The 25817-nt window shown below is 37.9% G+C and overlaps 1 protein-coding gene and 1 long non-coding RNA gene across 2 annotated transcripts in view; both read right to left on the reverse strand.

The window, feature by feature from the left end:
- The window catches only part of LOC126379785 (FK506-binding protein 2), a 41492-nt gene extending 25314 nt beyond the window's left edge, over positions 1 to 16178 (reverse strand). Inside the window, exon 1 of the mRNA XM_050028665.1 lies at positions 15916 to 16178. Within this exon, the coding sequence (XP_049884622.1) occupies positions 15916 to 16103 (188 nt within the window). The 5' untranslated portion in view covers positions 16104 to 16178. The remainder of the gene's footprint in view (positions 1 to 15915) is intronic.
- LOC126379788 (uncharacterized) overlaps positions 1 to 25817 on the reverse strand; it is a 78071-nt gene that overhangs the window by 42068 nt on the left and 10186 nt on the right. The gene's annotated exons all lie outside the window — the stretch shown is intronic.

Consider the following 25817-nt stretch of genomic DNA (forward strand, 5'->3'; position numbering starts at 1 on the left):
AGTAGTTCAACAAAAATGTTTAATGGAATTTCTGCTGATCTGTGTAATAAGTAATTTTCTTATTTATTTTTTATAATAAATGGAAATACGAATGTTTGCAGTCTGTATTGGTTATTTATATATAAGTTACTTATGACATAGCTGTAGGGGAATGCTTGGGGTAGCATCCGTTTATCCGGGAAAGACAACGTGTATGACGCTCATAGCAGACCGGTCGCTAACAGGATTACCGCACCGCACAAAGACTGAAGACGACCCACAAAGGACGTCCGCCGAACACATTTTTTATATAAATGATGTAGAAATATCTTAAACAAGCAACTCTTATAAAACACCCACCGGCCTCTACTTTGTTTGTCTTATAAAAGCGACTGAACAAAGTGAAATTTCCGAGGAAATCCTATGCAATTTCTTGATAAAACAAGTTTCTATTTAAGGCGGTTCTCACACGACACCGCACACCAACGCGGTTGGTGGTGATGCGGTCGGTGGAACCTTACCACATTAAGTCAATGCAACCGCACTGATTTCATATGTAATATATATAATGTAATCCGGTGATGCCTAACATGCACCGCTACAAAATCCGGATTGTGTGAGAATCGCCTGATATATAATATAACATGATGCGAGACTTCCTGTCTATCTTGAATTTATACAGTTAGGTACTTATTTGGAAATAGTTAATTACGAGTATTACAGTTTATGTAACTGAAGCTCTAGCATCTATAGCTTCCAATATTTACTTCGTACACTTAACATTTTCTTGAACCGTATTCATAGACGATATCCCAGCTTAATGGAGGACTGTGCAAACCTTATTTGCTGTGTATATTTTTTATTTTATAATGCCATGAATAGATATGTTTATATTTTGCAAAATAGCAGATTTTGAAATTCGTTAATATGTGATATAAAATATATGGTTGGATTTAACAATGATAAATAATTAAATATCATCACTCGAAGTGCAAACGTAAGTCAAATAAGGTAAACTGTAACGAATCGAAACTACTGCAAATTTGTTAACAAATTGTACCTTGGCGTCTTGGGGTTAAAATGTGGGACCTGTCTATAGGTGTTGCGCCGGCGGCGGCGGCCATCGTCACGCGCGCCCCAGCTATAACCTGAAGACCGATGCATCTCCCTCCGTATTAATATATCATTTCATCGTAACTAAGTGAGACGGACAAATTGCTACAGCTTTATTTACTATTTATTGGACAGAAGGGTACGCGATCAATCAGCCGCTAGAGGTTCAACGATCTCGAGATGCTGCCTTTTTTATCTAATTTCATGTTTTTTTTACTAATCATGTTTAAAGGAATACTTATCTTTGTTTCATAAACATCAATACCATATAAATAAATATTTAAGTTACAAAATACATAGACTTGTCAGTGTACCTACTTAGGTATTGAAAAGGTTTGAACAGAGTGGTGAAATGTTGAAAATACGTAGACGACAAACTTCAGTATTAACTTAAAAAACTTTGCTACAAAAACCGAAGTTGCAACATCACAAAGTTGATGTTTACACCGGATATATTTTTAATGCTTTTAGGCAATACAGAGCCGGTAGTGTCTGAGCAAATAATTTGTAGTCTGCCGGTGTCCACGGTATATTATTGGGGCTAAGTCTAGGTTTTACTAGGCTCAGATATCGCCTTGCGGTCAGACTTTTAACTAGGTTAAAATATAGAGCGCCGTTTCTGTGGATTTTTTCAGATAGCTACCATTTTTGCATGAATGTGTTTGGGTAGCTACTTGTAACTCTGTGTGTTTACTGCGTTTGTGGATGTGTGAAATAAAAAGGCAGAGTATAGTGCTCTGCAGAAAGCGGCGATGGTTTCCTTCACATACGGGCGCGGCAATAGAGATAATATCACTTGTAGTGATCAACATAGGTGTGTACCATTTGCCTGTCATGTTGTTCTTTTAGTTTACACTAACAAAGCACGCCGTTATTGTTCGAAAATCCAATTACTTGACTACTACTCTAAAAACACAAAGGCTAACATGCTACAATAAAAGTTTTAAACCTTGCAACACCGAAACAAAATTCATAATGTTGACAACATCATAAAATCCAGGTAACACATGAAAAACTGGTAGTCATTCCAAAACAGCTTACGTTGGTACGCTAACGTCATATATCTTTTTATCTTTGTAGAAGCCCAACATAAGAAGGCATATGTTTTTGTAAAAAAACATACACAACATAAACAGTGTGCAAAATAACCGTTCATCTTAAACATTTGTCAAGAGCGGCTTATGTTAACTTAGTAGGGAAATGCGTAAGGCTGAAAAAATGCCAACCCCTACCTTATTCGTGCTTTTGAGATATTTACCTGTTAGGATATGCGAAACCAGGCGACGCTGCTATTTATTAAGAGAAACCGTCACATGAGTATCTTTTTCTGCATTCACAATGGCAGTCTGTAGTCTGTGTGGCAAATACTTACCTACATATTAATATAGATAGGTGAGAACCTACTTAAGTCATTCCTATTTAGGTCCGAAAAGCCTTCAATAATCGCAACTGGAAGCTTTCTTTATCACGTTCACAGGTTATTTAGATTTAGCTTTAAAGGCTGGGATGAGGTCGGTCGAGTGCGTCTCGGCGCGTCACCTATCGCGAGCTGCGACGGCGTCTTGACTCAGCGCGGGCATCGCGAGCGGCTGGAGAGCCGGCGGGTGCGATGCGGCGCCGCGGCAGGCGCAGCGGCTGTTTGCCGACGTGTTCACCGAGGCCGTCGCGTGGAAAAGTGCTCTTAATTATTTACGCCGGCAGCGCACTACGTAAACGCATCGCAGTGCAAAACTGAATCGTAAAAGATAAACGGAATTTTAGACGGCTCTCTTTATTTGCACGTTTTATTTTATGTTTATTTTTTAAATCAAACCGTCGAGGGTTGCTACTACTGGAGTACCCGAAATTCTGTAGCCAATCGTCCGCTATAAAACAGGCGAAGATCGCAGCCTCAAACAACGTTCGTATATTATTCAGCGAGGGTGGAGTTGGGCACATGTGTCCACTGACAATTCACGGCCGACCGCGCTCGAGACACGCTGCAAACTATGTTTTTGTATTAGTCTAGTAATATGTAAAATGTTGATTTACCTATTTTGTATTTTTGTCGAGGGCTGGAACACTGATCGCTCCGTTACCGCTGGCGGCGTACCATCGGATTTACGTTACTGGCCGCTGTGAATAATGTTAGGCACGTAGAACATGCTTGCATTTAAGATATCGAAACGTAAAATATTACGCGTTACGCATTCAGAGAGCAAACTGTGGGTCTATAGATATGCAAATTTTCTATTTATGACTCCATTGGGACGAATCGAACTATTCGCACTACTGGCGATGTCTAGGTGACGAAAAAACCACTATACCTACATTTGAGATATGATCAGGAGTTCCGGATAGCAACTACATTACTGAGATGTCAAAGCGTGAAGTTCCTGTTTTAATTAAGTATAATTACGGCAATAAAGTGCATGCGGGCAGAACCTTGTTAAATTTGACGATAATCTATTATAACCTTTGTTGTGCAAGGCGTGCGGCTAAGCCCAAGCCGAATTATTAGGAGCTTACAACACAATGTGTCAGGCTGACGCAGATTATTGACGTTCTGGCTTTTCCACTTCTATCTAGATCTTTCGCATTTCAACGTAACGTTTACCTTGATTAACGTTACAAAACTTTGCCGTGTTAAAATGAAACAACACTGAGTTTGGAGGCTGTTGTTGGAAACAGCGCGGCGAGAACCCCATTAATGGGTCTCCCACAATGGTCTGAATTGGGAAAACAACGTAAGTAGGTGAAATATGAAAGAGGTCGGTAAGTTTTAATTCTGTCGATTCAAGTTCTCGGATGGCACGTGTTAATAATTCAGAGTCGGGGGAGAGACCGCATCGTTACCGCCACGGCGGGAGGTTACGGCGCTCCTGCAAATGTAAAAACACGCTAGAAACGCCATTTGCATATTCTCAACGTAGACCATTAATGACACTCCACACTTCTTCACAAATTATTACTCTCCGAAAAAATAACATCTAAACTTGTGCATAACACAAATCGCATGCATAATGAAAATTACGCATTTTTATATGCCATTCAGCTACTGGTAGGTATTTATATTTTTTATGTCTTTAAGTTTTGGTTTAGGGTTATCAAACTGTAAGGCCTTTTACACACCGCGACTTTTTGCAGCGATACAGTCGCGATACGGTCGCGATGCAGCATAATATGTATATCAAAACATAAAACGAAAACCTTTACTAAAAGCAGCAAACTGTCACTATGCAGTAGCGATACAGCATCGGGACTGCGCTTATCACTGCCTGCTTGTTCCTGCCCCCTCTATTACTATGTAATAGGTGCTTTAACAAACATAATTGATCGGTCAATGTTCCAGTAAATTATTTTCTGCAGAAAGTAATATCCCGTTATTTGGAACGAAGAAACTAGTGCCAGTCACGAGTATCACAAGAGGGCGATAATTTGTCTCTCTCTCAGTAAGTACCTACCTAATAATACTCAGTCAACGTTCGAATTTTACGAAACGTCTGACTGGAAAGCTAGGAATAGAAAGTTGGATTACTTAGATTTTTGGTACTCGGTTGGAATTTTATTTAGGAGGGTGTGGATAGTGGAACAAGGGCTGTGGCTCATCTAGCACGGTTGCACGGTGAAGCTGGTTGTACATGTTACGTTTTACGACTCTTTCGCGCAAGTTCCCGAGCGGGGCGAGTGCCGGATCGCACGTGAACTCGCCTCGATTACCTTACGCCTTTTTGTGCGGGCGGTAAACGAAACCGTTTTGTGGCCACCGTGCACTACATCGCAGACATTGTTTCAGGAGTTCGAGCTTGTCTTACTAGAACATCGCCAGCTTTACGATCATGTACTTAAGTGTTCACAGCAAAATTTTGCAGTTCTCTGATGAACCGGCTGAAATAATAAAGTGACAGCTACTTCCGGAAACTTTTACGGTCAAATTAATTTCGTTTCTGTAGCGGTACTTAAGTATAACTTTCTAAAAGAGCTTTTAAAATCCCATTGAATAAGTAAGTGCACTTGAAATCTTTGTATAGGGTCCGTATCATTCGATCAACCTCAAACGTACACCCATAGCCGTTCTTTAAAAAGCAATCACTTGGTACATCCTATCGAGTATTCTCCGCATTCGTGATACATCTGCGCGATCCATCGACTCCGGCGCTGGCGCTGCCATAAACAAGTGCAGATTCGACACAGCGATGGATAGCTACTGTTTTTTTTTTTTTTCAATATTAAATATTAAAGGATGGGAAACCTCGCCTCGGCTATAAAGTTTGGCCGCTATGTATCACCTGGGCCTTCGTATCCCGCAACCGACAATCTTATTTTATTGGCTAGTGCGGAGTGAGAGCGAGTTTGTCGATACCAGTGGGTGAGGCAGGCACACGCACGTCTGGTTAGATATGTACCTTCCAGCCAGTACCTCAGACAAACCGTTGTCGTGTTATGTCAATAACCCCTACGCTACGTACATACATCGTAGGTAAGTGGGAAAATTTCACTCTAGAGACCTCATTGTTTGCAGATTTACAAAAAAATACACGAGGCAGATGTACAGATACAATCAAAGGTTGATTTTCAAGTCCACAGACTGGGAATTAGAATATGAAACATTTTAAATAAGTACTTGGAACTGATATACTGAAATACCCGGAACTGACTTCGAAAACAATCTATTATTACATACATAAACATAAACAGCCTATATACGTCCTGGGCACAGGCCTCCCCTCAATCTACCGGAGGGTGTATGGAGCATACTCTACCACGCTGCTCCACTGCGGGTTGGAGGAGGTGTTTTTACGGCTAATAGCCGAGACTAACGGCTTAACGTGCCCTCGGAAGCACGGAATTATCTTACTTTTTCAGACAATCAGGTAATTCAAGCCTAAAAGTCTTTATCAAACAAAGGACAATCCCACAAAGTGATTTCGACAATGCCTCCGTGGTCTAGTGGTTAGAGCATTAGGCTCAAGATCTGGAGGTACGTGTTCGATTCCCGATGGGGACATTGTCGAAATCTATTATTAAAAAATAATTAAAAATGTTGGTGTTGTAAACATTTTATTGAAGACCTAATACGTAGGAAATGTGATTGTAATAGTTTAATCAGTCAAGGTGGCTAGCAGCAGATCGCCCACACTGTCTGAATACCTCAGAGGCTGTAGGTCCACCTCATATCGCTGGCGGCACACATAAATCGCACCTAATCTGTATCATTCGAATTTAAACACCCGAGCTGGGGCTCAACGATCCGGAGCAATGTAAACAAACTAGAACATCCGATATACCTTAGTGTACTTTTACTTCAATATATTCTCCGCATATAAAGGACACTCACTTTATATGGGATAGTTACTAGAATTATTGACATGTTTGTGATTATTGCATGTTAGTTTAAAATAGCGAAGGCAGTTTGAAATTAGCCGTGCTAGCCCTAAGTAGGTAAGTGTACCTAAGAGTGATCTTCGTGATCCTCGTGAAATCACGAGGAATCGGGCCGCAAATCATTTAGGCAAACACTGTGTTAACTTTAAAATGTGAAGGTATGTTTAGACAGAATACACTGCTTTGGAGTGTGATAGACACATTTATTATTTTTGCAATGTGAGCAGTCTACCTACCTTTGTTACCGGCGAGGCAGAATATCCACGGAGCACCAGGCGCCGCAACGCCATCTAACAAAAAGCATACATCTGAGTTTTTACGAGTGTTTCAAATCAAAACGCCAAGCCATTCAATTCGCAATTGCAGCGTTCGCAGCGCGCCAGCTCGTGTATGCTTTTTGGTAGAGGCACGTGAATAGCGCCCAAATCCCGCGGCCATTTTACGTACAGACTTAATTTATTTTGGAAAATAACTTTAGTAAGTATAGGTATTCAAGTTAAGTTAATTAGAAATAAAAAAAGTAAATCAGAAACAATACATAACTAAACTAAATCGCTATGTTTTTCTCGATCGGTTAAGCAGGTACGGAAGCAAAAATAAGTGTTTTTAAATAAAACACGAGACAAACAAAATATAAAATGAAATACCTAATTAGAAATCGCAGCTCTGGAGAAATCAATATTACGTTATCTAATCTACTTATAGCTGACCACCAAGATAATATTTTATTATAACAAACTGATAATATGATATTGCAATAAATTTAAAAAAAGATTTATTTCAGCGAGTAGTCATTAATGAGCAAGGTAACTTGAATGACATTTAAAAAGTTTTAATCGCTAATGACCTCGATCGGGAGATAGGTCCCTATCTGAACAAAATACGTACCTACCTAGTAATTATTCGGGGCTTTATCAGTCACTTGTTAACCTTGCTGATACACATATAAGTAGGTATTGCATGTAAAGGAAATTACTTTCAAATCCAACCGAATATACGTACTTACCTACATACTTATAATAGTATATTATACGTGTATATGTGTAGGTACGAGAATCTGATAGATAGGTTATTTTTTTTGAAGGATCTGTTGATAGCAGAGAAAAGATAAGGTGGATTGTTGACTGCTATTACAATTTAAAAATTTACAGATTCACGAACACTATTTGCACGAATTAAAAAAATATTTTTAATTATTAGCATGAAAATTTAGTCGTGGTCATTCGTATCGATAAGAAATTATCGCTACTTATTATATTATAAGAACGATGGTAGGTAGGACGAACCTACCTTTGGAAATTATCTACAAAATATTGTGAAATACTATACTCTCATGACGGTGTTAATAGATGCATTCATTGCTGAACGCTGTACGTAGTTGTATGAAATCGATTGTACATTCAATGAGTAAAAATAACTTTTTAATTACCTACGTGTTGAAACTTATGATTAAGTGTAACTCAAGTAACTAAGTACCTATTATGTGGATCGTAATTTTTATGAAATGTTAATTATGATTTTCATTTCTTCTGCATCTTGAAGTCAAAGCTGTGTGGCAGTCACCTAACTACTACAGCGCGTCAATATGTGAAAAGTTGCTAAAGTCCATAAGTAATAAGATCTGCCAGATTGTAATATTATTTTATTGGTTCCACCAACTAACGAGCATAACTTGCCTTATCAATCTTTACGGCTGTTACGCACTGGTAGCGGTGCGGCGACGCCTGTGTGCACCTACCGCTAGGTGCCACGTGGTCCACTTCAATACCACGTCTCCGCTCGGGAAGCACACGTACTGTACGCAATCAGTTTGTCACGGGGCTCACGCTATGCCATAGCGGAACTAATCATTTCACCACGCTAGGATATTTGAAACAAAACCCACGTAATTAAAACTCCCTTTAACATGTCTTAATCGTATCCAAACATCCTGCTTATAAGTAAACATTAAACATTTTTTTATATTCTTCGACTATCAACTTTCAAGGAAAACTGCCTCTCTACGACCTTTTACCATGTCTATATTTATAAATCACGAATTACACTCGCAATTAACTAACATCTTACGTTACTAAACTATTCAGTATGAAATAAATCTTCCTAGTAAGTAAATAGGTAAATGCTTGAGTATAGTGTGACCTCTGCTCATGTATGCAACTTATTATAAAGAATTCCGATCTGATAATGCAAATTTAGAGAATCATAATCATATTGCATTTATCAAATGTAGGTACCTTGTGTGAACAGTGGCTTTGTTCCCGGACACACAATAGCCGATGTAGCACAATGCAACACATTTACCTACCTATTATATAAAGCCGAATCATTGGCAAAAGACGTAATGTAGTGACCAACTAAATATTACACATCGTTAACTTAATAAGGTTTCATTCCGTGATTATAATAAATGTGTTCATTGGCTGGCATTGCGGTTGCTGGAATAATAAAAGTATTATTAGTAGCAATCGAACAAATTGCCGCCAAGTAAATTACTTACCTATTTTTATTTATAAGTAAGGGTAGGTATTAAGAGAGAGGGTAGGCTTGAGATTAGTGCGAGCTTTATAAAAAACTACTTATATTTTTTGTTATTATTAACACGCTACGCTTATGCTGCAGTAACTTATATAACTTAGCTTGCTTATGCTAATCGACAGTGAGGTTGTGCATAACGTGTACTTAGGTACTTTATTTATTGTATTAAGTACTTACCTATACACAAACATAATATTGGATACGGGAAGCAAGCCCGCAGACGACAGGGCGCGCGTGCGCCAGCCTTCTCGTGTTTGCTTAATTATTTGAACCGTTTTCGGTCGGCTATCCTCTACATTCAAAACTTAATTTTCTTTTAGCTGATAGGAATTTCTAATTAAATCTCTATCAGCGGCGGGGAGCTTGCCGATCGTTCGACAAACACACAAATACAAAGTAATCGAAATTGTTAATGAAACGGCTTGTACTCGTAAATCCTAAATGTAAATGAACGAAACGCTCTTCAATCGGATTGCGGTCGCAGTTTAGATGCTGTATCTGTCCTAGTAGGTAATTGGACACACACCCAATGTAATTACACAAATAATAAAATAATGAAGTCAGTAATATTTCTCCTATAAAGGAATAAACAGATCACTTACCATTACCACCCACCGACCAGAATGAGTCTGAGTGAGTGATGAGTGAATTGGAATTCGTGAAAGAACTCATCGGTATTCGTGGTATGAACTTTAAAGTTGCAATTTTTCTAGTTTATAAATAGTTTATAAAATTATGGATTTTCATAATCACGGCAAGTATAATATACTTAGTACTTATATGTTTTTGTATTATACTTTCCATCATTAAACGTTAATGACAAATCGGTTAATAATTTTAAAAATAGGTGTTTCATTTATATGTAATTTAAGAAAATCCCACTAAAATAAGTAGTAACTTTGTCCACCTATTCCGGACTAGCGTGCTAGATTAAGATCCGTGCCCGAACTAGTAATAACTTGCCTAATAAGGCAAGTCCTACCTCCACATACAATAAACATATGTTTTGTACAATGGGTGTTATTCTTACTGAATTACCTACAGCCTACAGGTAACTCTATCACACAAACTAAACGGCAAATCGCATGACATTAAAACTGATGCGACCAGAGGAGCTCTCAAAAGGCTAACAAGGATAAAGGTCAGAGCACACCTCATCATGTCGCCACAGTGGATATTTTACACCGAAATTTCTTATTGTAAGAAATTATTAAAACAACACTTCATAACGAAAGCAAAACTATTGTAATTGCAATAATTAAGTAACAAAACTTTATGTAGTCTTGCCTTTGTAAAAGTCAATATTTTATATCGTATTAGGTACAACATACAACTACAAAAACAAATAAAGACGTCCTACTTTAATGTAGTAGGTACCGTTGTACGTACAACGAACTATTGTCGCGGTGCCTATGGGAGAACGGTACAAACCGAATAACCAGCCAGTGTGGAGGTATCCTTAGTTTCGCCGGGTAAATGTGGACCGAAACTTGGAAGTGTAGGGCAAACTTAAATTGCCGTATAATACGATTAATATATCTTCGACGTATCGTAGTGGGTTATAAGGTATCAGCATTTACACTTCGGAATAACACTCACACCACCCCTTCATTATTAGTTCAAAGAATAGAAAGCCGAGTACGTGCGCGAACTACGTCTCACGAACACAACATTAATAGATTTTTTAAAGGTGCTAATTAACAATTTATATTACCTACTAAAGTTGTCCAATCCTCTATGTTGTTAGTGTAAACACTTTCACCTCGCGGTGCCTACGCCATTGTTTTATGAAATTAAATGAGTCTACTTTCTAGGGAAACGATGTCAAGCAAAACCTCCGTCGACTGACAATGGTATGGAATTAAATTACACAGTTCCGTGCGAGATCGTAGACTTTGTAGTGGTAACATTAGAAGCCATTCCACAATGCGGGAAAAGAAAGTGCTGATTAGCACTGTTATTTAAACAGCAGCCTTTAAAAATAAAATATTAATTTGCGAACTTTGTCGCAAATCCACGTCGGGGTTTAGAAAAAAAGGAATAGTTAGTCTAAAACTTATTTTAGAACTACGCTTCCTCGTGAAAACTGCGGAAACTGTTAGGTATGACCGGTTATTGATTTTTGTTTTTATAGCACTTACCCGTGCTAAGGGAAAGTCATAAAGAGAATATATACTTAAATCGAAAAAAAATCTGACTCGGACGGGACTTAAGCAGCAGCTCTAATCAAGCTGGGACGAGCGTGTTAATCATTACACTACCGGATCCTCCTCCTGTCCGCGAAATGCATGTGAAATTATTTCGATCTATGTGTCATCACATCAATAACACAACAAGTGCTGTCGGTTGAAGACCCGTCCCAGTAATATTTTTCTTCGATTTAAATTTTCTCTTTGTAACCGGTTATTGTTTATAGTATCACAGCTACGTGATAGACCAATGCTTATCATTTAAGGTAATTGGTTAGTAAGCAGCTGCAGAATTGGCATCGAAAATAATAATATTTTCAACAGCTTACTGACCATTTGACGTAACTTCTTACAAATATGTTTTTATTTGACCAGATGAACAAATAACATGTAGATATACAACAGAAATTATGTTAGGCAATAATTAACAAAAATGAAACCGGAATGTGTGTATCGCGGTGGTTCATCGTCCAGTGAGCAAAAAATGCTTAATTGAGTCAGCGAAGTAAATAATTTAACGAAATTTATTGGATAGATATAAAGATAAAACCTTTACGTGACTTTCAACCCACTAAGGACTTCATACGTGTCTGCATGCTGCATGGTGTCTCATTTTCTATTTACTAAACTACTTTCTTTTTCTTTTTACAGCCTGTAGATAAAATTTCAAATAATAGCTGCTTTGACATAAAGTTATAAACTTGGCTAACTTAACTTAACAAATGTTAATAGTCTTGTTACAAGCAGTTATTGCTCCAGAAATTCTTACATTGCGTCAATTGAGATCTATCTAAGCACAAGAAAATATTTATTGATCAGTCCTATATATACGAGGTCTTTACCTATGAAATTGCCGTTCTGCAGTACTGGGGGGTTAAAAGGCCCCATCGTAGCAATTCATCTTAAAAAGTAATATTGTAATTTGACATTGGCGCATATAAAGGTAAGTTCGCAATGCAAACAAATGTCAAATAGCAACATAATGGCCATTTCAAATCAAAATAATTTTTGTATGGCTAAGAATTCTAATTTCAAATTAATTTTATTTAAAAAAAAAAACATGGAATTATTTTTTCAAAAGTAATTATTTGTTTATTGGTTAGTTACATTTTCATCGCATTTCAATCTTTTTCGTTATCATAGATACGTTAAAAGTTTGAGTAGTTATGGAATACGAGTACCGTCGTGGCAGCAACCCGGGACATGCGGCACGCAACAAACGACGTCTACGGAGCTAACACTACAAACCAACACTCTTCTGGAAATTTCGATCTGAAAAAAGAAATTCACGGTCTTCTGAAGACTTTGGTCGACAATGACGAATTAAAGGCGATTGTCGAATCTACGGCTGAATTAGCAGCAGCTTTCGATGTTAGCGTCCCCACGTTGGTGCCCTACGAACTCAATGATCGCCAGCGCGAAGTACGCGCCGAGACCTGCCTTGCACTGCTCAACAGACACACAAATGAAGGAATTTTGAACCGCATTGTTACCTGCGATGAAAAATGGATTCTGATTGATAGCCGCAAGCGCTCAGCAAGTTGGATGGATCTTGGTTCAGTACCTAAACATTGCCCTAAAGGAAAACTTACCCCTAGATAAGTGATGGTCACTGTTTGCTGGTCTAGCGCAGGTGTGATTCATCACAGCTTCTTACCAAACAGAGTGAGCGGTACTGCAGATGTGTACTGTGAAGAACTGAACATAATGATGTAGAAGCTGCCACATCTCCAACCAGCATTGGTCAATCGCTCGTCTCCGCTGCTCCTGCACGACAACGCGCTACCTCATACTGCAAAGCAGACGGTCTCCAAGTTGTACGAACTGGGGTTGGAATCTCTCCGTCATCCGCATTCACCAGACCTTGCGCCTACAGACTACTACTTTTTCCAGAGTTTGGATAACTTCTTTGCGGGAAAAAAAATCAATACCCGAGATCCTTTAAAGAAGTTGTTGATTGTTTAAGAAGAGCATCAATAAGCTGCCACAGCGTTGACAAAGATGCATTGATTGCGTGTGTGATTACTTCGATTAATGCAAATAAAAAACATTCGTTTATGTTTTTTTCATACAAAACGGCAAATTCATAGGTAAAGACCTAATATTATATCTTTTATAATTATTTTCAGGACTGAAATGAAGCGCAAATTGTAAGTAGGTACATTATTTATTTATATAAGAAAGCATACATGAGAACATTTGAGGCAAGAGAAAGTGGCGTGGACTACTAAAAAGTAAACTCCTTCGTACGGATGAGAGCAACGTGAATAATGTACACTCCCTAATCGCGTACAAGCTTTCTTCATTGCGTTCCGATGTGTGACGCGCGGTGATTACCTAAATAACGTAAGCCCGCCATACCATATAGAATACCATTGCGTGCGTATGTGTCTCATTATGTGACTGTGCAGTAAGTTTTTATTTCTTAGGTTTAAGGGAAAAGGACACTCCGGTAAATAACTTTCTTCTAAATGGTAAACAGTAAGTAGTAATGAAATCTATAATAGTAGCTAGGTATCTCCTAGAAATAATAAAACATTATGATCGTAAGAAGAAGCAACAGCAGCATTTTCGACCTGACTAGAGTGAAAAAAATCGAAGATTCAAGAGTGCATAATAGTTGTGCACTTCTGAATCTCATTCCCGTGGTCTTGGCATTACCTGGCGTTCTTTGCACTGTACCGACGTGTGTAGCTAACTTTAACGTGGACAAAGTTACCTAAGATAATTAAACGGTAAATTTTCGCACACATAAACGGTAATAACGAAAGTTAGGGAGTTTATGAAACAGGCGCAACTTTTGGCTGCTAATCACAAGTCTTCGTTGGATTTTAGCATTTCTCAAGGCGCTAGGCGTGAGCTAAAGATACGTTTAGCTGGTACAAAATACACATTCTAAAGCGCATTCAACACGAAAACATGCATGTGATTATTTTTGTAACCTGAGGTTGTAACAGTGACGAAAATACTGAACGATTACGGAAAGATTGTAAAACAGATAATAAAATTGTAATTCTTAGAAAGCTAAGCGGGTACAGTGCTTCATTATGATATTTTGACGAAGAAGCGAAAGTGGTGTGTCAGGATCGTAGTACTTAAGTGGAATTCCGAGGTCTTTGTGTACGCCAACGGGAGATAGGCATGATCTTATATAATATATTTAAGTATATAAGAGTTCAGTAGAAAGTAATATAATACGTAGTTTTACCCGCATGAGGGTTTCATAACTCTTGGGTAAGTAATGCGCTTATGATGCATTTTGTTCTCTTCAGTGACGTAGGAGTTCTTGTTATTATAATTTAGATAACTACTTAATGAGAAAATAATGAAACTAAACTTCCACTAGATTAAGTTACACTGCATTTGGATTACATGTTTCACACTAATTGTGTTAAATCACTAAGTAGAGTACTTATCTTCCTTCTGATAGATGATGGGAGGACATTTGCCTGATAGTGGAATATATATGGGCTAACTATTTATAAAGTGCCTATTAACTCGCAGGAATCCTTTACCGCAGTTGCAGACTCCTGGACTAGTCCAGGACCTAGTACTTGAATCGTGGAGGAATTATTCAGGACTTATTTATAAAATCACTACAACCGCACATAGACGCGCACACGCTGCTTGCTGTGGTAGGCAGAAACACAAATCGTCAAAAAGATACAAGTATTTTCCACTGCTTTCTAGGAATTTATGTCTAGGAATTGTACATTCGGATAGAGTTTACCGATACTTTTAAGTTAGGGTATACTACTTTGTTTATTGAATGAAACTTTTTTGTCCTAGGACATACCTATTTATGCCATGCCTACTAGGTATTAGCAAATATAATATGATAACGGTTTGATATAAACATCGCATTTATAATAACAGGTCACCAACCTAAACGTTGCCAGCCTTCCTTATCGAATCATAAAATGTTTGAGATTACAAAACTCACACATTACCAATTTTATATTGTTTTTAATATAAATAATATTTGTAACATGCTCCATATTCCTACCTCTCGGGCTAATTAAGGGGAAGCCTATGCACGGTAGTGGAATACGTTCAACTCAGTAGGTAGGTACCTACCTACCTAGATTATTTATGAAATAATATTGCAATGGAGTTCTTATAGGAGAATTTGATTATGGATCAAAATAAATGTTTAACTACGACAAACTAAAAATAAATAACTAGGTGTATAGGTAGGTAGGTAGATAATATCTTAAGAATGTCAGAATAAATATTTTTCAAACATTATACCGATTACACCTACCTTAGTACTACTTAGTTATAGGCTACAAAAACACAACAACAAGGTAACTAAAAAAGAACTTATTAACTTACCTACCTATAAAGTCTAGGGCATATTTTAGTCTAACAATTAAATCGAAAGTCGTCAGTAACTTTCACGTGTCCGTTAACTTTACCGTGCGAGGTGTTCCTAATTCAAAGTTTTATTACCGGGTCAATGGCGCATGTCACATAACGTAATTGTGTTTATTTCCGCTTATAATTTTATGGTCACAAATTATTGTAATTGTTAGCACGTTATCGCTTAGTCATCGAGCAGTGGCGACCTACAGTTAGGTTTCGACATCAGTATCCGTATCCCTATACAGTCTTGCCTGCTAGGTTTTGTCAGTTCCGATACGTCAAGTAAACAATTCAACATTTTTTTTAGTCAAGGTAAATACTAAAGTTACAATTATAAATAAATGTTGAGTCAGGATTAGGTTGAACTTACCTCGAGTCGAACTTATGCCCGTCGTCCAGCGTGCCGGTGTAGTGCATAGTGAGCATGTCGCCGTGCTTGGACTTGGTCGTGCATCCTTCGGGCACGCTGACTACGTCCACCTTAAGTTCGGTGACCTCCTGACCAGCAAACGTGGCCCCGGCCAATGCCAGCACCGCAAGCACGCAGCGCAACGTCATGGCGAAAAGTTATTCGGTTCGGTGGTCAGTGGACGCGTGCGGTCCTAACTGCGACTGAGAATCAACTGAGCGGGTTCCGGCAACTTGGAATTTGTATAAAGTTTGCTGTTTGCGGCAACTGTACAGCCCGCCAGTTGCGGCTGTCTCGCTTAGATAAGCCGACCGTGGTAGGTTGGAGCGAGTTAGGTGTACTTCAGCAAGTGTACCGAGGCGGGTGACGCGGCGCCTCTTCGCGCCTGCCACGCCACGCGAGCGATGACGCGATCGCTGCTTCAACGTGTTCTACTTTTACTCAAAACTTGCTAACTTTTAAAATCCTCCTAATCAGATGTCACGTCATTGACGATGTTATTTGAGAGATTAAGTAGTTCGACACCAGCAGGCCTTGCCAATAAACAGCGCTACTTTGTTGTGCGATTTAAAGTTAAAATTAACTTTTATGCGACTGCAGGCCCTTTCGTAAGGAATCCGAACAACACAATTTGAGAAAACAGATAAAGAACAAGGAAGAGAGCACAACAAAAAAAGCGGCCAAGTGCGAATTGGACTCGCCCTTGAAGGGTTCCGTAGCAGCAAGTAACATAATATAAAAGTTCTTGTAGTTCGTTGTAACTATGATCGATGTTTTAATATTGTGTATTTTTATAGGTAAGTAAGTTAAGTTATTGACTGGACTGGAGGCCTTACCTAAGGTGAATTGTTCCTCTTTTTTGGTCTACAGAAAAATCCGTGATATTATTTATATCTATGCCTAACTTTTAAGAGTAACTTACCCTTAGGAAAACTGTGCTTCTTGCCGTTTAAGAGATAATCGGATTTTTCATACCAGCTCTATACACATTTTTCGTAAATAAAATGTAATCCCTTATTTTTTGTGCGAAAATGACTCAGTTGTAAATTTTGTGTATAGTAATACTTAATAGAAGCAATATCCGGCAAAAACAAACCCAAACGAAGTCAAGAGCAAACCCACCTTAATTTAAAAAAAAAACCCTACCACTTGAAAATTTAAATCCCTAAGTCTATGAAATCCGATTTTCAGACCACCGTGCGGCGGTGACTTTAGCGGCTCCTAAATACCTATATTTTTTTAAAATACTGGTAGAGTTTCGTGTGGTAAGTACCTATATAATATTCATATTATGCGGTGCAGTATAAAATATTTTTTTTACTTTGGAATAAGGACAACATGTATAACATATGACGTTGTCTGATTCTACCTATTATTTAAGATCATGGAAGATAATCCGAAATGTTTTTATCCGTTGTAGGAATTCTATAAAACCCGGAAACTGATGTGAATCAATTTAACGTTCTGGTACGGAATAAGTGCAAGGGAAGGGAGGAACTGTCTAAGTACCTACCTAATGAAAATGACCAGTGCTTTGGACTTTGTGCATATAGTGTGTGCATGACACAGCAATTTACGGGAGAAAATAAATATTTTACTTTGGTTGTTGTGGCCTCAATGTGTCTCCACTCAGCGGGATCCCCTGTCTGGGAGACATAAGAGTGATGCAGAGAATTAGATCTGAATTTGTTCTACTGAATTATCCTGAAAACAGAATTTGTTCCGTTAAAAAAACGGAAATACAAAGTTTTCTAACCGACCTCCAGCCAGCGGGATATTTCCCAAAGTTAAGTCTGATGAAGTATAAATTGGTATTAACTTTTAGATCTGTATTTATTCTGTTCAACAAAACAAAAAAAATACTTCTGACGTCCTTACTTCAGCTACAATCAAGCTGCAATGAAACCTCCAGTCAGCGGACTTTTTCTCTCAATGACATTCTTTTGTAACTTTTACACTAAAATAATAAAAAATAACCTATTTACGACTATATTTTCACTTAAATTACCTATTCGTACATCTAGTGCTTAAATTAAAAAGTATAGAATTTGAAAGATATTATGTGAGTGGAATATAAAAAAAAAACTATGTATCAGGTACAAATTGAAGCTGTGAGAGAAAAAGTCCGCTGACTGGAGGTTTCATTGCAGCTTGATTGTAGCTGAAGTAAGGACGTCAGAAATAGTTTTTTTTGTTTTGTTGAACAGAATAAATACAGATCTAAAAGTTAATACCAATTTATACTTCATCAGACTTAACTTTGGGAAATATCCCGCTGACTGGAGGTTTCATTGCAGCTTGATTGTAGCTGAAGTAAGGACGTCAGAAGTATTTTTTTTGTTTTGTTGAACAGAATAAATACAGATCTAAAAGTTAATACCAATTTATACTTCATCAGACTTAACTTTGGGAAATATCCCGCTGGCTGGAGGTCGGTTAGAAAACTTTGTATTTCCGTTTTTTTAACGGAACAAATTCTGTTTTCAGGATAATTCAGTAGAACAAATTCAGATCTAATTCTCTGCATCACTCTTATGTCTCCCAGACAGGGGATCCCGCTGAGTGTAGACACATGTGGCCTCATAATGGAATGAAAACCAATCGATGATAACTTGTTTAGGGGCATATAGGCAACGAAATGCTGCAACTATGATGACAAGTCACCTCATTGTAACCCGAGATGAAGATAGAGAAGTAGGTATTTACGTGGACTTGCAATATTGGGCGATAGCTGTCGGGTCAATCGTGTCAATGTCACAGATACCGGCTTGTAAAGTAGGTACACGTATTACAATGTCAAGTTATTTTGTCAACCTTTTACCATTTCAAGTTGGTGTATTATGTTAATAATCTTATCTGCCACTACTTACCACTACTTAATAGGCAAGTGCCTTTTATATTATTGTTGTGTAATGCTGATTTCTGCTCCTCAATTAATTAGTTAGTAAGTAGCTTCCCGCCCGCGACATGGCCTTCATGCACTTCGATTGTCTCGTTACACTAAGTTGGTCCTTGTAAAGTCAGGCGTTTTAGTGTGAAGAGGTAACAGAGGAAATTTCGGATATGTAAATATTAGTGACGATTATCAAAAAAGTCACTATGGTCCTATGTGTAGCCGGTTAACATCCCATTCGGGGAGCACCGGTTCGATCCCCGAAACCGGACTTGCACCAATGAGTTATTAATTTATCTAAAGTGCAATTTTCACTAACACAGAGGTCCATTATAGACGGCGATACGGCTCACAAGCTATCACGTCCAGAAAGCTCGGTGAAGCGTGCGTACGGTACTCGCGATTTATCTTGCTATGGATATACCTCTGACTAGCCCAATATGAGATATAGACGTGAACTTATATAATATAACATTGGCCTACCCGCACTCTAATGGTCCCTTTACAAGAGGCTTTACGTAAGATAATCCACTAAGCCCATCATATTGGCATTGTGTAAATGGGAAGTCCATTAAATGAAATATCTCCCAGCCATTCCATTAACATGAATTCTGATTAAAAGCTACTTACCTACGTATAAATCGATCATAACAACTGCGCACGAAAGGATTTCCGATTGTTAAATGAAAACGTAAACTGAGTAAGTACCTATATCAGCGTTTAGTGGTATTTGTTGGATATAGTGACTAATAGTTAAGAGAGCCTTTGGCACACCCTGTTTGTCCAGACAAGCAGTCAAAGCCTTTCGATGCAAATCTACAACAAAATCAGTGCATAATAAGCTAGTTATAATAGATTTCCAAAGTTATTAATTAAGTTCTTGACATAAATGTACATAAGATCACACTTATTTCCTCGGAATTCCGCTTAGTACGATCCTGACTCCTGACACACCACTTTCTTCCCTTATTTGGTTTTTTTTTTCAAGTTACTGTCTTCAGTATACGGAGTCAAGTACCTACTTAAAATTTAGGTATCATTACGCTGAGATCACTATTGATCCACACCAATTGCAAGTATGTATAGCATCTAATTATTACAAAAAATAATTCGTTTACCGAAATGTGGCTCTGTTTACCACCGTACGCACGTAAATACGGAAAATGAATGACTTATTTAAATATAGAAAGGCTTTTTGAACATAACTACGAGAAGGAAACCTACGAGTATAAAATAAAAGTTCCCATATAAAAGATATCAACGAGCGCACTCTTTATAGCTCTTTAAACGGTATACACATTTTTACACGTTATTTGTTATAAAATGAAATAAATATTTAAGTATCTAACGTTTACAAATTTTGATTAAAAATCAAGTAACAATATGTCAGTACTAATGTTAATACAGATTGCTTACTCGTCTTGTATTTAGGAAAATTAACTGGGTTTCTTGTTTCTAAATAAAATTTACAACGCGATTGCAGTGGATTGCCGTCAAGCGCTAACCTTTTACCGATTTCAACATGTGCCATAGGTCACAAACATGCTTTCTCAAACTGCACCATGCCACCTGCAGACACCCGTTGCCTACATTTCAAACTATCCTACGTGATAGTAACGATGATTCCGTTGATACCCATCATTATAAAAATATTAAGTACGTGCCTTAAAAGAAGGGAGTTTTAAGTGAAAGTGTTCCTTTTTTCATTGACGTGACTCTTACAGATTTGCCGTCTGAATAGAGAACTACTTGGCTAGACATATTGGGAGCGCTGAAGAGCAAACGCAGTGCACACGCAGAGACGATTGTGAACATTGCGTGGCGCGAGAGCGCGATCGTGACGCTCCCGATGCAGTCTCTATGTGCATTCGGCTCAAATGTGCAAGGGTACCACAATTCTTATTAGGTATAAAAAGATGTCGCGGGATCATAACCGGTAGGACGAAATATGCGCAAAACGATTATATTATATGGGTTAACAATCGAATTATAAAACTTTCCACAACATTCATTGCGTCTTTGGTATCGCGCAACCTCTAGCTAGCACTTGTGTTACTGCGCAATGACCGATGGGTAATTCGATGTAGCGGTCCAACTAGAAATATCTTGGTGCAGCCGCTTCAAAAGCGTGACGCGGCGTGGCATAATCTCTCTTGTACCTTGACTACTTAATACTAGGCGTAATCAATTGATCGCTAAATCTTCTTTATTCAACACCAGCTTTTACAGATTCTTCTGCTTTTTAGGTCCTTTTTTATACAACAACTTCAGCGTAATCTTCTCATCCATTCCCTCTCAAAATAAATTTGCAAAAACCCTTCACTGAATACTTGCAGGGATTATCTTATGATAAAACTAAGTATTTACTTAACCTCGTAGGTTAATCATTTTCCAATAAATTGAAGTTACTTTCTTTATAAAATACACATCCTCACACACACATACGCACACACACACAAGACTCTTTTTAAAGCGTCGCTTTCACTATTATTTTTAAGTTTTTAATTTACATCAGTAAATAGTAATCGGGACCAACGGCTTAACGTGCCTTCCGAAGCACGGATCATCATCATCTTACTTTCGGAAAATCAGGTGATCGGCCTGTAATATCCTAACCAAACTAGGGATCATAAAGTGATTTTACAGATCAACTAGATATTTCTATCAAAATGGCATCACGCCACCCTACAAAATGAGTGAGTTGCATTACATCCCCTGGACAGGACGTAAACACTCTCAAGAGTAAAATCTAAGGAAATAATTGTAAGAATTCACACGAGATACAATACATACTTAGCAATGTACGGATATTCTGATGAGCCGATTGTATTTACAGACGTGGAAACTTAAACACAACTGTTACATTGTATTGTTGTTTGGCGAATTTCACACTTTGAATTATACAGGGTGTTAGTGACATCGTAACGAAAACTTTGAGGGGTGATTGAGGCCATGATTCTGAGTGAATATCAAGTGGAATTTTCCGTCGCAAAAGTATGGAACTGAAAATAATTTAAAAAAACACAAAAAGTTTCATGAATATTCAGACTGAAAATTCCACTTGATATCAACTCAGAATCATGGTCTGAATCATCCCCCTCAGTATTCGTTACAGTGTCACTAACACCCATACCTACTTGTATGGCTACCGTATGAACTTGTGCGGGGTGTAAGTGACATCGTAACGAATACTAAGGGGGATGATTCAGCTGATTATTCTGAGTTAATATCAAGTGGAATTTTCCATCACAAAAGTATAGAATTGAAAATAATTTAAAAAATAAATAAAAAGAATCATGAATTTTGAGACGAAAAATTCCACTTGATATTAACTCAGAATCATGGTCTGAATCATCCCCCTCAGTATTCGTTACGATGTCACTAACACCCTGTATGTAAACTCGTTAGATTATTGGTAACCTACATTCAACATAATTACGTACGTGTTATGTAATATAATATTACTTATCCTTTATGCAACAGAAAAAATATTAGTCCAGTGAGTCTTTTGTCGCAGGCTGAGTGCGGTATCAAATGTCGTCAACAACTGCAAAAACCCTCTCTCCTATGAAGCGAACACAATAGAAGACTTGACAGTTTACTTCTGCAAGCAACATCTACTACTTAGACGTGGAAAAATATTCAGAATTTTAATTAAAACAGTGGGATTATAATAATTTTACTTTCCTTATTCCGTATTTGAGATGCGTTCAATAACGTTTTAAACTATAATTTCCGTAAGTTATCTTTTAATAAGAATTGTATTAGGTACTTACCAGTTTTGTGCCATAATGGCATAGAACAGACAATAATACTAGTCGCAGGTTACCAGTCAGTCGCCATTTTACAAGAGGGCATATACATACGAGTAGCTAATGTTCCTATTTCTAATGTAAACGGAAATAAAGACGTGTCGCGAAGACGCATTGTCCTTGACACCAATTGTTTATTTATCTCGAACGAGTTAGCGAATGTAAAAATTAATAGGAACATTTGCCCCTTGGTTAAGTCCTATGAACAAACCCTAACATCCTCCTAGTATTATCCCGTTTTTAACAGAGTCCGCTTACCTACCTATCCCGAAGATTTGACAGGTCCGGTTTTTTACAGAAGCGACTGCCTGTCTGACCTTCCAACCCGGTATGGGAAAACCAGCCCAATACAGGTTAGGTCACATACCTCCGAAAATGCATATCTCAGGAATGTGAGTTTCCTCACGATGTTTTCGTCGGCCGCTGAGCACGTGATAATCATTTATGATCCAAACATGAATTCGAAAACAAATTCGACAATCATTGGTTTAGGCCTGTGCTGGAATCGAAACTGCGACCTCAAAGTGAGAGGCAAGCGTTCTACCAACTAGGTTGTCCTCTAAGTTCTACTCGGGCGTAAGAGACAAGCTGGACAGGAACCGGTGAAAGTGGATCATCCGCTCCAGGTGCAACCCTGATGCTGACCACGTTCTTCCCGACGTAAGGCACCGCCCCTAGAGCGAGAGACAGAGAGAGAGAGAGAGAGAGACCCATCGCCCACCTAAGCACAATTTTAGAACAGTGTTAGATGGCCCTTATTTTCTTTTGAGTAGTAAGTATATAAAATAAAGCTGTGCCCGAAGACTAATATTTGAATAATAGAGCAACCTCGAGGTAGTGGCCGCTCAGCTGCCACTTGCATCGATCTAAAGGGGGAACATGTACTACGCGCGGGGCGAGGAGCGGGAATCATGGAGATTTCAAAAATGAGTAAAACGACGTTATATTCACTGAATATTACTTTTTCCTTACATTAATTATTATACTAGTGTTTTACAAATTTTGTTTCTGGCTTCTTTTGTTTCTGTTTGCCTATAAAGTGCAGGTGGGTCGTTCTTCTTTTTTATCGACAATAAAAAGCCATTTTCTCGATTTATCGGATTTAACATCTTTAAAATTATAACGGCAATAAATATTTTAAAACATCATATAAAGATGTGTCTGTAGAGGACTATTTAGTGGTTCTCTTTATCTTGGTAGCATACTTTTCTTTGCAGGCGCATTCCAAAAAATATTGTGACAGAGTGGCCCTTTTCATCGGAGACAGCATTTCAATTTACCACTCTGTCACATAATTTTGTGAAAAACGATCAAGCTACGTTAATAACTAATTGAGGAACCGATTAGTATTTTGCTTGTATTTTGAGTATAATAAGATAACTATATTTTTGGACAATCAAAACATGAAATAAAATTCTAAAACATAACTTATCAGAAGCAGAACGAAGGACAGATCATTGTCGATAAAAAAGAAGAACAACCCAGGTACGATTTTTTTTATAAACAGGGATCGCGGCAATCCTTTTACCATGAGCGCAGATGCAATACAATAAAGAATTTCCATCGACACGAAGAAGAAAAATGATTATTCGCAAGGCCGCGTGCGTCTATCCCACCGTGTCGCATCCGCTCTAAAAGCCCGTCTGTGAAATTACAGGCACTACCGCCTTCCCCACTTATAACAGAACTTTTATGGAATCGTAAATTGTTTAGAAGTGGTTTGTGTTAGTCGACGCCAGGCTCCTGCTGGAATCTAAACCTTAATTCTGGACACTTCTTATAAGGACACAATATATCGACATGTGCTATTCGATTTAAGCGATTAGTTTAGGTACTACTTCAAACGCATTGTCAATAAAAGGAAAACAGCTGACTCATAATTATGGAACATATAAATGTATAGGTTTTTTAGGGTTCTAAACCTCAAAAGGAAACACGAAACCCTTATAGGATCACTTTGTTGTCCGTTCGTCTATCAAGACAAGACCTTTTTCCCGTTTGTAGAGGTATCAAGTTGACACCTACTGTTAACATCTATTCTAAAGTATCTATTACAAGGACCGTAAACTAACTTATGTTTACGTTTAGCTTGAAAAAGTCAAGCTTCTAAATATAATCAAAATCAACGCAATCCAAAGATACATATGGCCATTTTTAGCCTTACTTTCGTACTTTTTGTAGAAGAACAAAAACCTATGGAGTATTTACTATACACCTAGAATCATGAAATACCTATGGCAAGAAGGTCTTACAGCACAAGTAAAGAGTAATCCAAAATACGTAAATTTTTATTTCATAAAAAAACTAATGTTTTTGCGATTACAGTCTAATTTGCAGTTGGTAAAACAATCGCGAACTATTTCGATGTATGAGACAATAATTATTCAACGGCAAATTCAAGGCCTTGCAACCCTCGGCTTTCTTAATTTTCCTTCATGAATTATTCAGGTAATCCAAATATGTTTCTAAATCTTTTCTCACGCGCGGCGATCAGAAACAAACCTGACTAGGTAGGTGTATAACATTCAAGTACGGCCCCTTTACTCAATCTCCAATTCTTTATAAAAGAGAAGGCAACATTCTCCCCAGACAATTGTAGATTTTAAACTTGTATATCAAAAAGACAAAACTCGCGATGTTTGCTCCTTTAGTAATTTTATTAGCGGCTTAGAATTGGGGACAGGACGCGGTAATTCGTTTTGTAACAGACAGACGGGAATATAAGTTAATCAGAGGCAAAAATTCATGTCTCAGGATTTGGTTCGTCATCAACTGATGAACGTTGGGAATTGTTCCATGCAAAATATAATATTTTAGATCCATAAATTGATAACTGCTGTACCTTCTACCTAGGTAGGTACCTAGGTACGTTTAGGTAAACGTGTTTCAAATTGTAATGCAAAACGTTGTTTTGGAAAAAGTCAAATCTTACTATATACAATTTAAGTTATGGTTCATTTGCAAATTAATATTCAAATAAGTAGGTACTTACACAATTTCTTGAATGGATGCCAGTCGATGTTAATAATTTCTACTAAGATTGAATTTAACTCTTACGAAGCATTATTATAAACACTTCGATGAAGAATAGGCCAAATAGTATGGAAAATTACTTACTGACAGAATACCTACTTACCATCACTCTGTTTAGTTACTAA

This window comes from Pectinophora gossypiella, chromosome Z (genome assembly GCF_024362695.1).
Source record: "Pectinophora gossypiella chromosome Z, ilPecGoss1.1, whole genome shotgun sequence".
NCBI classification, from domain to species: domain Eukaryota; kingdom Metazoa; phylum Arthropoda; class Insecta; order Lepidoptera; family Gelechiidae; genus Pectinophora; species Pectinophora gossypiella.